Source organism: Salvelinus fontinalis, unplaced genomic scaffold (assembly GCF_029448725.1).
Source record: "Salvelinus fontinalis isolate EN_2023a unplaced genomic scaffold, ASM2944872v1 scaffold_0395, whole genome shotgun sequence".
Classification (NCBI taxonomy): Eukaryota; Metazoa; Chordata; class Actinopteri; order Salmoniformes; family Salmonidae; genus Salvelinus; species Salvelinus fontinalis.
In genome coordinates, this window is record NW_026600604.1 from 90,001 (window position 1) to 104,918 (window position 14,918).

Here is a 14,918-nt window from a genome sequence, read left to right on the forward strand (position 1 = left end):
CACTTTTGGTAAGTGTCAAGTTTAATACAGGATATGACTGTACTGTTTATATACACTGGCAGCTGTACAGTTATAGTCATAAAGTCAGACTTATTGTCAATAAAAGTTAACAGCGTGCAAAAAAATGTAAACAATTAGAGACATAAAACAAACAGCAAAATCTAATTGGAAGTAAACTAAAATGGACATATTGTATAATTTACTGTAGCCTGTTGCTTTTATTGTTCTCCATTTTAACTCGTCACTTTAATTATTTCTTAATTCTTCTAGAATTAATTGAATGTTTCATTAGGATCCCTGTTAGCAGATGCCATGGCGACAGCTAATCTTCCTAGAGTCCAACTCAGACCTAAAATGACATTATAAACTATTACAATTGACATTAAATACATTACATTTAAGATAAATACATTTAACAAGTGTACATTACAAAGAGTTAATATACCTGACAGGTAATATATTTAACATTCAGTAAATGCTCTCTGGGAGTACCAAACCACTTCATGATACCCCCAGCAGTACTGTACATGTTAGATGCCCTCTGGGAGTATGAAACCCCTTCATGATACCCCCAGCAGTACTGTACATGTTAGATGCTCTCTGTGAGTACCAAACCACTTCATGATACCCCCAGCAGTACTGTACATGTTAGATGCTCTCTGGGAATACTAAACCACTTCATGATACCCCCAGCAGTACTGTACATGTTAGATGCTCTCTGGGAGTATCAAACCACTTCATGATACCCCCAGCAGTACTGTACATGTTAGATGCTCTCTGGGAGTATCAAACCACTTCATGATACCCCCAGCAGTACTGTACATGTTAGATGCTCTCTGGGAGTACCAAACCACTTCATGATACCCCCAGCAGTACTGTACATGTTAGATGCAGACAGACAGACAGACAGAGAAAAGCTCCCCAGAGATTCTACTGTGGTCCCTGGGTAGGCTGCCCGTTGTGTGAAAAACAGTTGACCAGTTTATCTGAGTTCTCTTTGTGGACCCCTGCAGGTCCTATGAGCGGAGTGTCTGTGTGTTATGATGGAAGAGGTAAAGTCTCCGAGGGTTGTAGGTAGATTACAGACAGACTGATAAGGGCAGAGCTCAGTGGCTTTGATAAGTAAATCAGGTCACCACACCTCGCCACAGAGGCACAATGCAGGGAGAACAGAGTCAGGCCACCTCTCTCTCTCTCTCTCTCTCTCTCTCTCTCTCTCTCTCTCTCTCTCTCTCTCTCTCTCTCTCTCTCTCTCTCTCTCTCTCTCTCTCTCTCTCTCTCTCTCTCTCTCTCTCTCTCTCTCTCTGTCTGTCTGTCTCTCTGTCTGTCTGTCTGTCTGTCTGTCTGTCTGTCTGTCTGTCTGTCTGTCTGTTTCTTCCCACCAGTGAGCTCTCCCTGAACATGACTGAGTCTAACTAGAGGCCTGGAGACAGTGAAGGAGATGACAGCTACTCTTAGGATGATAAAGTATGGCCTGTGTGTTTCTGACCCTGACAGTACAGTACACAGGATCTGAATACATGTCTGGTTAGGATGGATGATGAGACAGTAGGATGATGAGACAGTGGGATGATGAGACAGTAGGATGATGAGACAGTAGGATGATGAGACAGTAGGATGATGGATGATGAGACAGTAGGATGATGAGACAGTGGGATGATGAGACAGTAGGATGATGAGACAGTGGGACGATGAGACAGCAGGATGATGAGATAGTAGGATGATGAGACAGTAGGATGATGGATGATGAGACAGTAGGATGATGAGACAGTGGGACGATGAGACAGCAGGATGATGAGACAGTAGGAGGATGAGACAGTAGGATGATGGATGATGAGACAGTAGGATGATGGATGATGAGACAGTAGGATGATGGATGATGAGACAGTAGGATGATGAGACCGTAGGATGATGAGACAGTAGGATGATGAGACAGTAGGAGGATGAGACAGTAGGATGATGGATGATGAGACAGTAGGATGATGAGACAGTGGGACGATGAGACAGCAGGATGATGAGACAGTGGGAGGATGAGACAGTAGGATGATGAGACAGCAGGATGATGAGACAGTAGGATGATAGATGATGAGACAGTAGGATGATGAGACAGTAGGATGATGAGACAGCAGGATGATGAGACAGTAGGATGATGAGACAGCAGGATGATGAGACAGTAGGATGATAGATGATGAGACAGTAGGATGATGAGACAGTAGGATGATAGATGATGAGACAGTAGGATGATGAGACAGTAGGATGATGAGACAGTAGGATGATGAGACAGTAGGATGATGAGACAGCAGGATGATGAGACAGTAGGATGATAGATGATGAGACAGTAGGATGATGAGACAGTAGGATGATGAGACAGCAGGATGATGAGACAGTAGGATGATGAGACAGTAGGATGATAGATGATGAGACAGTAGGATGATGAGACAGTAGGATGATAGATGATGAGACAGTAGGATGATGAGACAGTAGGAGGATGAGACAGTAGGATGATGAGACAGTAGGATGATGAGACAGTAGGATGATGAGACAGTAGGAGGATGAGACAGTAGGAGGATGAGACAGTAGGAGGATGAGACAGTAGGAGGATGAGACAGTAGGATGATGAGACAGTAGGAGGATGAGACAGTAGGATGATGAGACAGTAGGATGATGAGACAGTAGGATGATGAGACAGTAGTAGGATGAGACAGTAGGATGATGAGACAGTAGGAGGATGAGACAGTAGGATGATGAGACAGTAGGAGGATGAGACAGTAGGATGATGAGACAGTAGGAGGATGAGACAGTAGGATGATGAGACAGTAGGATGATGAGACAGTAGGATGATGAGACAGTAGGATGATGAGACAGTAGAAGGATGAGACAGTAGGATGATGAGACAGTAGGATGATGAGACAGTAGGATGATGAGACAGAAGGAGGATGAGACAGTAGGAGGATGGATGATGAGACAGTAGATGATGAGACAGTAGATGATAAGACAGTAGGATGATGAGACAGTAGGAGGATGAGACAGTAGGAGGATGAGACAGTAGGATGATGAGACAGTAGGAGGATGAGACAGTAGGAGGATAGATGATGAGACAGTAGGATGATGAGACAGTAGGATGATGAGACAGTAGGATGATGAGACAGTAGGAGGATGGATGATGAGACAGTAGATGATGAGACAGTAGATGATAAGACAGTAGGTTGATGAGACAGTAGGATGATGAGACAGTAGGAGGATGGATGATGAGACAGTAGATGATGAGACAGTAGATGATAATACAGTAGGATGATGAGACAGTAGGAGGATGGATGATGAGACAGCAGGATGATGAGACAGTAGGAGGATGATACATTCGGAGAATGGATGATGAGACAGTAGATGATGAGACAGTAGGAGGATGATACAGTAGGAGGATGAGACAGCAGGATGATGAGACAGTAGGAGGATGATACAGTAGGAGGATGAGACAGTAGGAGGATGATACAGTAGGATGATGGATGATGAGACAGTGGGAGGATGATACAGTAGGAGGATGGATGATGAGACAGTAGATGGTACTTACTGGTGCACCTGGTGGTCCAGGGGGTCCTGAGATGGCTCCTCCACTCTGTGGAGAAACTAGTATTATCATCATAACATTCAACACAACGCTGACATGGTATCTGATGACACAGTATCTGATTATATGGTATCTGATGACACGGTATCTGATAATATGGTATGTGATGACACGGTATCTGATAATATGGTATCTGATGATATGGTATCTGATGACATTGTATCTGATGACACGGTATTTGATGACATGGTATCTGATGACACGGCATCTGATAATATGGTATCTGATGACATGGTATCTGATGACATGGTATCTGATGACATGGTATCTGATGACACGGTATCTGATTATATGGTATCTGATGACACAGTATCTGATAATATGGTATCTGATGACACGGTATCTGATAATATGGTATCTGATAATATGGTATCTGATGACACGGTATCTGATGACACGGTATCTGATGACACGGCATCTGATGACACGGCATCTGATGACACGGCATCTGATGACACGGTATCTGATGACACGGTATCTGATGACACGGTATCTGATAACATGGTATCTGATGACATGGTATCTGATGACATGGTATCTGATGACATGGTATCTGATGATATGGTATCTGATGACATGGTATCTGATGACATAGTATCTGATGATATGGTATCTGATTATATGGTATGTGATAATATGGTATCTGATGACATGGTATCTGAAGACATAGTATCTGATGACATGGTATCTGATGATATGGTATCTGATGACACGGTATCTGATGACATGGTATCTGATGACATGGTATCTGATTATATGGTATGTGATAATATGGTATCTGATGACATGGTATCTGATGACATGGTATCTACAGTAGCCTACAGTATATAGGGGAATGTGGTAACCTTTACTTTGAGGGTCACCCTACCGATGCTCAACAAACAATCAACAGACTATGAGTAACATGTCAGCTATACAACTGTTGACTAGCACTGTGATGCTAGTTGCATCGGTAGGGATGCATCGGTAGGGAGGCAACACCTGACTCACCAAGGTGATGAGGATGAGTACAGTGAAGTTCTTACCTGCAGTTTGTACAGACTGCTCATCCCATTGCCCTCCACATAGGGGACACCCTGCAAACACACACATCTCAGTCAGAGCCAGGTATCTCCTCCGTTAACACCCTGCCTCATGGCTTCTAGCCTTACACACTCCTAAAGGTCTCGGGTGTGTGTGTGTGTGTGTGTGTGTGTGTGTGTGTGTGTGTGTGTGTGTGTGTGTGTGTGTGTGTGTGTGTGTGTGTGTGTGTGTGTGTGTGTGTGTGTGTGTGTGTGTGTGTGTGTGTGTGTGTGTGTGTGTGTGTGTGTGTGTGTGTTTTCTGTGCCTCTAGTCTAACAGTCAGTCCTGTAGGCCTGGGCCAGGCAGACAGTTTTACTTTGTTAAGCCCTGAAATGCAACATGGGAGAGATCAATATCTGGGGCTGCCTGGTGATCACTACATGGAGAGATCAATATCTGGGGCTGCCTGGTGATCACTACATGGAGAGATCAATATCTGGGGCTGCCTGGTGATCACTACATGGAGAGATCAATATCTGGGGCTGCCTGGTGATCACTACATGGAGAGATCAATATCTGGGGCTGCCTGGTGATCACTACATGGAGAGATCAATATCTGGGGCTGCCTGGTGATCACTACACGGAGAGATCAAAATCTGGGGCTGCCTGGTGATCACTACATGGAGAGATGAATATCTGGGGATGCCTGGTGATCACTATATGGAGAGATCAATATCTGGGGCTGCCTGGTGATCACTACATGGAGAGATCAATATCTGGGGCTGCCTGGTGATCACTACATGGAGAGATCAATATCTGGGGCTGCCTGGTGATCACTACATGGGAGAGATCAATATCTGGGGCTGCCTGGTGATCACTACATGGAGAGATCAATATCTGGGGCTGCCTGGTGATCACTACACGGAGAGATCAATATCTGGGGCTGCCTGGTGATCACTACATGGAGAGATCAATATCTGGGGCTGCCTGGTGATCACTACATGGAGAGATCAATATCTGGGGCTGCCTGGTGATCATGAATAAGGTGCCATTTGGGCCGCAGTCTAACTAGTGTATCTGGGGGAAATAGTGTAGCAGAACACATTGATTTAAAGAGATGGAGGCTAGCAGCAGCTACTACAACATCCTGCTGGCTTGAGGAGTAGCCCGGATATACCAGAGTCTGGATAGTCCTCCCTGACTAGCGTTGATGGGGCCAGGGCGTGGGAGGGTGTGTGTACGTGGGTGCTTTTTAATGTGTGTGTGTTTGTGTGTGAGTGTGTGTGTGCATCCGTGTGTGTGTGTGCCACGGAGGGTTCAAGGGGACGAGTGATGAATTATAAACCTGTAATAATAACGCTAGCTAGTGTGTGTGTGTGTGTGTGTGTGTGTGTGTGTGTGTGTGTGTGTGTGTGTGTGTGTGTGTGTGTGTGTGTGTGTGTGTGTGTGTGTGTGTGTGTGTGTGTGTGTGTGTGTGTGTGTGTGTGTGTGTGTGTAGCCACCGGTCTCCTCTCCACTACTCAGTGTATGTGCTGTCTGTCATCAGTGTGTGATCTGAGGCAAAGCTAAACGGCTGCAAGACAGCGCTAAACTAACCACAGAGTATCTACATGAGAACAGATTTTAAGTTTGAAGGAAATCTGTGGCCCTAAGCTTTTGCTAGATTTGTGCAATGTAAAGAATTTACAGTACTGAACTTCATTCATTCACCCTCTCCTCCAACACAGTAAGTGGGTTGTATTAAGTAGGCACAAAATGGAAGAAAACCCTCCATAACGGAGTGAAACAGGGAAGCATTAAGTAGGCACAAAATGGAAGAAAACCCTCCATAACGGAGTGAAACAGGAAGCATTAAGTAGGCACAAAATGGAAGAAAACCCTCCATAACGGAGTGAAACAGGGAAGCATTAAGTAGGCACAAAATGGAAGAAAACCCTCCGTAACGGAGTGAAACAGGGAAGTATTAAGTAGACACAAAATGGAAGAAAACCCTCCATAACGGAGTGAAACAGGGAAGCATTAAGTAGGCACAAAATGGGAGAAACCCCTCCATAACGGAGTGAAATAGGGAAGCATTAAGTAGGCACAAAATGGAAGAAAACCCTCCGTAACGGAGTGAAACAGGGAAGCATTAAGTAGGCACAAAATGGAAGAAAACCCTCCATAACGGAGTGAAACAGGGAAGTATTAAGTAGGCACAAAATGGAAGAAAACCCTCCATAACGGAGTGAAACAGGAAGCATTAAGTAGGCACAAAATGGAAGAAAACCCTCCATAACGGAGTGAAACAGGAAGCATTAAGTAGGCACAAAATGGAAGAAAACCCTCCATAACGGAGTGAAACAGGGAGGCATTAAGTAGGCACAAAATGGAAGAAAACCCTCCATAACAGAGTGAAACAGGGAAGCATTAAGTAGGCACAAAATGGAAGAAAACCCTCCATAACGGAGTGAAACAGGAAGCATTAAGTAGGCACAAAATGGAAGAAAACCCTCAATAACGGAGTGAAACAGGAAGCACTATCTTTGTACGTGTCCAATAAGAAACACTCTTTTGGTTTTGCTCCAGTGTCCCCAGAAGTAACATGACCATGGTGACTCAACAACATTTCTACCTGCCCTCCAGGACACCTACAGCACCCCATGTTACAGGCCAAAAAGATCATAGAGGACATCAACCACCTGAGCCACGGCCTGTTCACCCCATTATCATCCAGAAGGAGAGGTCAGTACAGGTGCATCAAAGCTGGTACCGAGAGACTGAAAAACAGCTTCTATCCCAAGGCCATCAAACTGTTAAATTGCCATCACTAGCCGGCTTCGACCCGGTTACTCAACCCTGCACCTTAGAGGCTGCTGCCGTATATACATAGACATGGAATCACTGGCCACTTTAACGATGGAACACTAGTCACTGTAATAATGTTTACATACTGCTTTACTCATCTCATATCTATTTACTGTATTATATTCTACTGTATTTTAGTCAATGCCACTCCAACATTGCTCGTCCTAATATTTATATATTTCTTAATTCCATTCTTTTACTTTTAGATTTGTGTATATTTTGTGAATCATTTTTAGATACTACTGCACTGTTAGACACTACTGCACTGTTAGATACTACTGCACTGTTCGATACTACTGCACTGTTAGATACTACTGCACTGTTCGATACTACTGCACTGTTAGATACTACTGCACTGTTAGACACTACTGCACTGTTAGACACTACTGCACTGTTAGATACTACTGTTAGATACTACTGCACTGTTAGATACTACTGCACTGTTAGATACTACTGCACTGTTAGATACTACTGCACTGTTAGATACTACTACACTGTTAGACACTACTACACTGTTAGATACTACTGCACTGTTAGATACTACTGTTAGACACTACTGCACTGTTAGATACTACTGCACTGTTAGATACTACTGCACTGTTAGATACTACTGCACTGTTAGATACTACTACACTGTTAGACACTACTGCACTGTTAGATACTACTACACTGTTAGACACTACTGCACTGTTAGATACTACTGCACTGTTAGATACTACTGCACTGTTAGATACTACTGCACTGTTAGATACTACTGCACTGTTAGACACTACTGCACTGTTAGATACTACTGCACTGTTAGATACTACTGCACTGTTAGACACTACTGCACTGTTAGATACTACTGCACTGTTAGACACTACTGTTAGATACTACTGCACTGTTAGACACTACTGCACTGTTAGACACTACTGCACTGTTAGATACTACTGCACTGTTAGATACTACTGCACTGTTAGACACTACTGCACCGTTAGATACTACTGCACTGTTAGATACTACTGCACTGTTAGACACTACTGCACTGTTAGATACTACTGCACTGTTAGACACTACTGCACTGTTAGACACTACTGCACTATTAGATACTACTGCACTGTTAGACACTACTGCACTATTAGATACTACTGCACTGTTAGACACTACTGCACTATTACACACTACTGCACTGTTAGACACTACTGCACTGTTAGATACTACTGCACTGTTAGACACTACTGCACTGTTACACACTACTGCACTGTTAGACACTACTGCACTGTTAGACACTACTGCACTGTTAGACACTACTGCACTTTTAGATACTACTGCACTGTTAGACACTACTGCACTGTTAGACACTACTGTACTGTTAGACACTACTGGACTGTTAGACACTACTGCACTATTAGATACTACTGCACTGTTAGACACTACTGCACTGTTAGACACTACTGTACTGTTAGACACTACTGCACTATTAGATACTACTGCACTGTTAGACACTACTGCACTATTACACACTACTGCACTGTTAGACACTACTGCACTGTTAGACACTACTGCACTGTTAGACACTACTGCACTGTTAGACACTACTGCACTGTTAGATACTACTGCACTGTTAGACACTACTGCACTATTAGATACTACTGCACTATTAGATACTACTGCACTGTTAGACACTACTGCACTGTTAGATACTACTGCACTGTTAGACACTACTGCACTGTTAGACACTACTGCACTGTTAGATACTACTGCACTGTTAGACACTACTGCACTGTTAGATACTACTGCACAGTTAGATACTACTGCACTGTTAGACACTACTGCACTGTTAGACACTACACTGTTAGACACTACTGCACTGTTAGACACTACTGCACTGTTAGATACTACTGCACTGTTAGATACTACACTGTTAGACACTACTGCACTGTTAGACACTACTGCACTGTTAGATACTACTGTTAGACACTACTGCACTGTTAGACACTACTGCACTGTTAGATACTACTGTTAGACACTACTGCACTGTTAGACACTACTGTTAGACACTACTGCACTGTTAGACACTACTGCACTGTTAGACACTACTGCACTGTTAGATACTACTGCACTGTTAGATACTACTGCACTGTTAGTCACTACTGCACTGTTAGACACTACTGCACTATTAGACACTACTGCACTGTTAGACACTACTGCACTGTCAGATACTACTGCACTGTTAGTCACTACTGCACTGTTAGACACTACTGCACTATTAGACACTACTGCACTGTTAGACACTACTGCACTGTTAGATACTACTGCACTGTTAGACACTACTGCACTGTTAGTCACTACTGCACTGTTAGTCACTACTGCACTGTTAGAAACTACTGCACTGTTAGACACTACTGCACTGTTAGTCACTACTGCACTGTTAGACACTACTGCACTATTAGACACTACTGCACTGTTAGACACTACTGCACTGTTAGACACTACTGCACTGTTAGATACTACTGCACTGTTAGACACTACTGCACTATTAGACACTACTGCACTGTTAGACACTACTGCACTGTTAGATACTACTGCACTGTTAGACACTACTGCACTGTTAGACACTACTGCACTATTACACACTACTGCACTGTTAGATACTACTGCACTGTTAGACACTACTGGACTGTTAGATACTACTGCACTGTTAGACACTACTGCACTGTTAGATACTACTGCACTGTTAGACACTACTGGACTGTTAGATACTACTGCACTGTTAGATACTACTGCACTGTTAGATACTACTGCACTGTTAGACACTACTGCACTGTTAGATACTACTGCACTGTTAGACACTACTGCACTGTTAGATACTACTGCACTGTTAGATACTACTGCACTGTTAGACACTACTGCACTATTACACACTACTGCACTGTTAGACACTACTGGACTGTTAAACACTACTGGACTGTTAGACACTACTGCACTGTTAAACACTACTGCACTGTTAGACACTACTGCACTGTTAGACACTACTGCACTGTTAGACACTACTGCACTGTTAGACACTACTGCACTGTTAGACACTACTGCACTGTTAAACACTACTGCACTGTTAGACACTACTGCACTGTTAGACACTACTGCACTGTTAAACACTACTGCACTGTTAGACACTACTGCACTGTTAAACACTACTGGACTGTTAGACACTACTGCACTGTTAGATACTACTGCACTGTTAGACAGTACTGCACTGTTAGACACTACTGGACTGTTAGACACTACTGCACTGTTAGATACTACTGCACTGTTAGACACTACTGCACTGTTAGACACTACTGCACTGTTAGACACTACTCCACTGTTAGATACTACTGCACTGTTAGACACTACTGCACTGTTAGATACTACTGCACTATTACACACTACTGCACTGTTAAACACTACTGGACTGTTAGACACTACTGCACTGTTAGATACTACTGCACTGTTAGACAGTACTGCACTGTTAGACACTACTGCACTGTTAGATACTACTGCACTGTTAGACAGTACTGCACTGTTAAACACTACTGGACTGTTAGACACTACTGCACTGTTAGATACTACTGCACTGTTAGACAGTACTGCACTGTTAGACACTACTGCACTGTTAGACACTACTGCACTGTTAGATACTACACTGTTAGACACTACTGCACTGTTAGACACTACTGCACTGTTGGACACTACTGCACTGTTAGACACTACTGTTAGACACTACTGCACTGTTAGACACTACTGCACTGTTAGACACTACTGCACTGTTAGATACTACTGCACTGTTAGATACTACTGCACTGTTAGTCACTACTGCACTGTTAGACACTACTGCACTATTAGACACTACTGCACTGTTAGACACTACTGCACTGTCAGATACTACTGCACTGTTAGTCACTACTGCACTGTTAGACACTACTGCACTATTAGACACTACTGCACTGTTAGACACTACTGCACTGTTAGATACTACTGCACTGTTAGACACTACTGCACTGTTAGTCACTACTGCACTGTTAGTCACTACTGCACTGTTAGAAACTACTGCACTGTTAGACACTACTGCACTGTTAGTCACTACTGCACTGTTAGACACTACTGCACTATTAGACACTACTGCACTGTTAGACACTACTGCACTGTTAGACACTACTGCACTGTTAGACACTACTGCACTGTTAGATACTACTGCACTGTTAGACACTACTGCACTATTAGACACTACTGCACTGTTAGACACTACTGCACTGTTAGATACTACTGCACTGTTAGACACTACTGCACTGTTAGACACTACTGCACTATTACACACTACTGCACTGTTAGATACTACTGCACTGTTAGACACTACTGGACTGTTAGATACTACTGCACTGCTAGACACTACTGCACTGTTAGATACTACTGCACTGTTAGACACTACTGGACTGTTAGATACTACTGCACTGTTAGATACTACTGCACTGTTAGATACTACTGCACTGTTAGACACTACTGCACTGTTAGATACTACTGCACTGTTAGACACTACTGCACTGTTAGATACTACTGCACTGTTAGATACTACTGCACTGTTAGACACTACTGCACTATTACACACTACTGCACTGTTAGACACTACTGGACTGTTAAACACTACTGGACTGTTAGACACTACTGCACTGTTAAACACTACTGCACTGTTAGACACTACTGCACTGTTAGACACTACTGCACTGTTAGACACTACTGCACTGTTAGACACTACTGCACTGTTAGACACTACTGCACTGTTAGACACTACTGCACTGTTAGACACTACTGCACTGTTAAACACTACTGCACTGTTAGACACTACTGCACTGTTAAACACTACTGGACTGTTAGACACTACTGCACTGTTAGATACTACTGCACTGTTAGACAGTACTGCACTGTTAGACACTACTGGACTGTTAGACACTACTGCACTGTTAGATACTACTGCACTGTTAGACACTACTGCACTGTTAGATACTACTGCACTGTTAGACACTACTCCACTGTTAGATACTACTGCACTGTTAGACACTACTGCACTGTTAGATACTACTGCACTATTACACACTACTGCACTGTTAAACACTACTGGACTGTTAGACACTACTGCACTGTTAGATACTACTGCACTGTTAGACAGTACTGCACTGTTAGACACTACTGCACTGTTAGATACTACTGCACTGTTAGACAGTACTGCACTGTTAAACACTACTGGACTGTTAGACACTACTGCACTGTTAGATACTACTGCACTGTTAGACAGTACTGCACTGTTAGACACTACTGCACTGTTAGACACTACTGCACTGTTAGATACTACACTGTTAGACACTACTGCACTGTTAGACACTACTGCACTGTTGGACACTACTGCACTGTTAGATACTACTGTTAGATACTACTGCACTGTTAGATACTACTGCACTGTTAGACACTACTGCACTGTTAGACACTACTGCACTGTTAGACACTACTGCACTGTTAGACACTACTGCACTGTTAGATACTACTGCACTGTTAGACACTACTGCACTGTTAGACACTACTGCACTGTTAGATACTACTGCACTGTTAGATACTACTGCACTGTTAGATACTACTGTTAGATACTACTGCACTGTTAGACACTACTGCACTGTTAGACACTACTGCACTGTTAGACACTACTGCACTCTAGATACTACTGCACTGTTAGATACTACTGCACTGTTAGATACTACTGCACTGTTAGATACTACTGCACTGTTAGATACTACTGTTAGATACTACTGCACTGTTAGATACTACTGCACTGTTAGATACTACTGCACTGTTAGACACTACTGCACTGTTAGATACTACTGCACTATTAGATACTACTGCACTGTTAGATACTACTGCACTGTTAGATACTACTGCACTGTTAGATACTACTGCACTGTTAGATACTACTGCACTGTTAGATACTACTGCACTGTTACACACTACTGCACTGTTAGATATTACTGCACTGTTAGATACTACTGCACTGTTAGATACTACTGCACTGTTAGACACTACTGCACTGTTAGATACTACTGCACTGTTAGATACTACTGCACTGTTAGACACTACTGCACTGTTAGATACTACTGCACTGTTAGATACTACTGCACTGTTAGATACTACTGCACTGTTAGATACTACTGCACTGTTAGACACTACTGCACTGTTAGATACTACTGCACTGTTAGATACTACTCCACTGTTAGACACTACTGTGCAGTAGTACAGTAGTATTTAACAGTTAGATACTACTGCACTGCTAGACACTACTGTACTGTTAGACACTACTGCACTGTTAGATACTACTGCACTGTTAGATACTACTGCACCTTTAGATACTACTGCACTGTTAGATACTACTGCACTGTTAGACACTACTGCACTGTTAGATACTACTGCACTGTTAGATACTACTGCACTGTTAGACACTACTGTACTGTTAGACACTACTGCACTGTTAGATACTACTGCACTGTTAGATACTACTGCACTGTTAGATACTACTGCACTGTTAGATACTACTGCACTGTTAGACACTACTGCACTGTTAGATACTACTGCACTGTTAGATACTACTGCACTGTTAGACACTACTGCACTGTTAGACACTACTGCACTGTTAGATATTACAGCACTGTTGGAACTAGGAACACAAGCATTTCGCTACACCCACAATAACATCTGCTAAATATGTGTAGGTGACCAATAAAATCGTACTTGATTTTAATTTCCAGGAAGGAAGAAAAAAAATGGAAAAACATTCTCTCAAGTAGACGGAAGAAAACATGATGTCCTTCAAAGTAATAAGTCAATCTCACTGTCCTTTTAAATGATGTGTTGTGTGACCAGCCATTCAAAAGGACACCAGTAATTGGCTAAGGTACCTTGAACTGGTGTCATCATTCATAGGCATGAAAACTGTTGACATATCTCACCAATGACTCAACAACACACACGCATACACACAGTCTGTGTACACACACAGAGAGATCTCAGTGATGCTCTGGATAACTTACTGGGGGGCCTGGTAGTCCTGGCCTTCCAGGGGAGCCGTCACTTCCCTGTAGGGGACGGACACGGACACGGACACGGACACACACACACACACACACACACACACACACACACACACACACACACACACACACACACACACACACACACACACACACACACACACACACACACACACACACACACACACACACACACACACACACACACACACACACACACACACACACACACACACACACACACACAACAAACCATGAGAGGGATAATGCTTTCCACTCAGTCACTGAGGAACACATTTCTTCAGTTAAGATCCCAATAATCTAAGAATACCTCTTTACCCATAAATATCCACACATTA

The 14,918-nt window shown here is 43.0% G+C and overlaps 1 protein-coding gene across 1 annotated transcript in view; it reads right to left on the minus strand.

The window, feature by feature from the left end:
- LOC129845879 (collagen alpha-1(XIX) chain-like) overlaps window positions 1-14,918 on the minus strand; it is a 107,992-nt gene that overhangs the window by 42,911 nt on the left and 50,163 nt on the right. Inside the window, exons 22-24 of the mRNA XM_055913804.1 lie at window positions 14,560-14,604; window positions 4,651-4,701; window positions 3,569-3,613 (exon numbers count right to left, since the gene is read on the minus strand). Coding sequence (XP_055769779.1) covers window positions 3,569-3,613; window positions 4,651-4,701; window positions 14,560-14,604 — 141 coding nt within the window. The remainder of the gene's footprint in view (window positions 1-3,568; window positions 3,614-4,650; window positions 4,702-14,559; window positions 14,605-14,918) is intronic.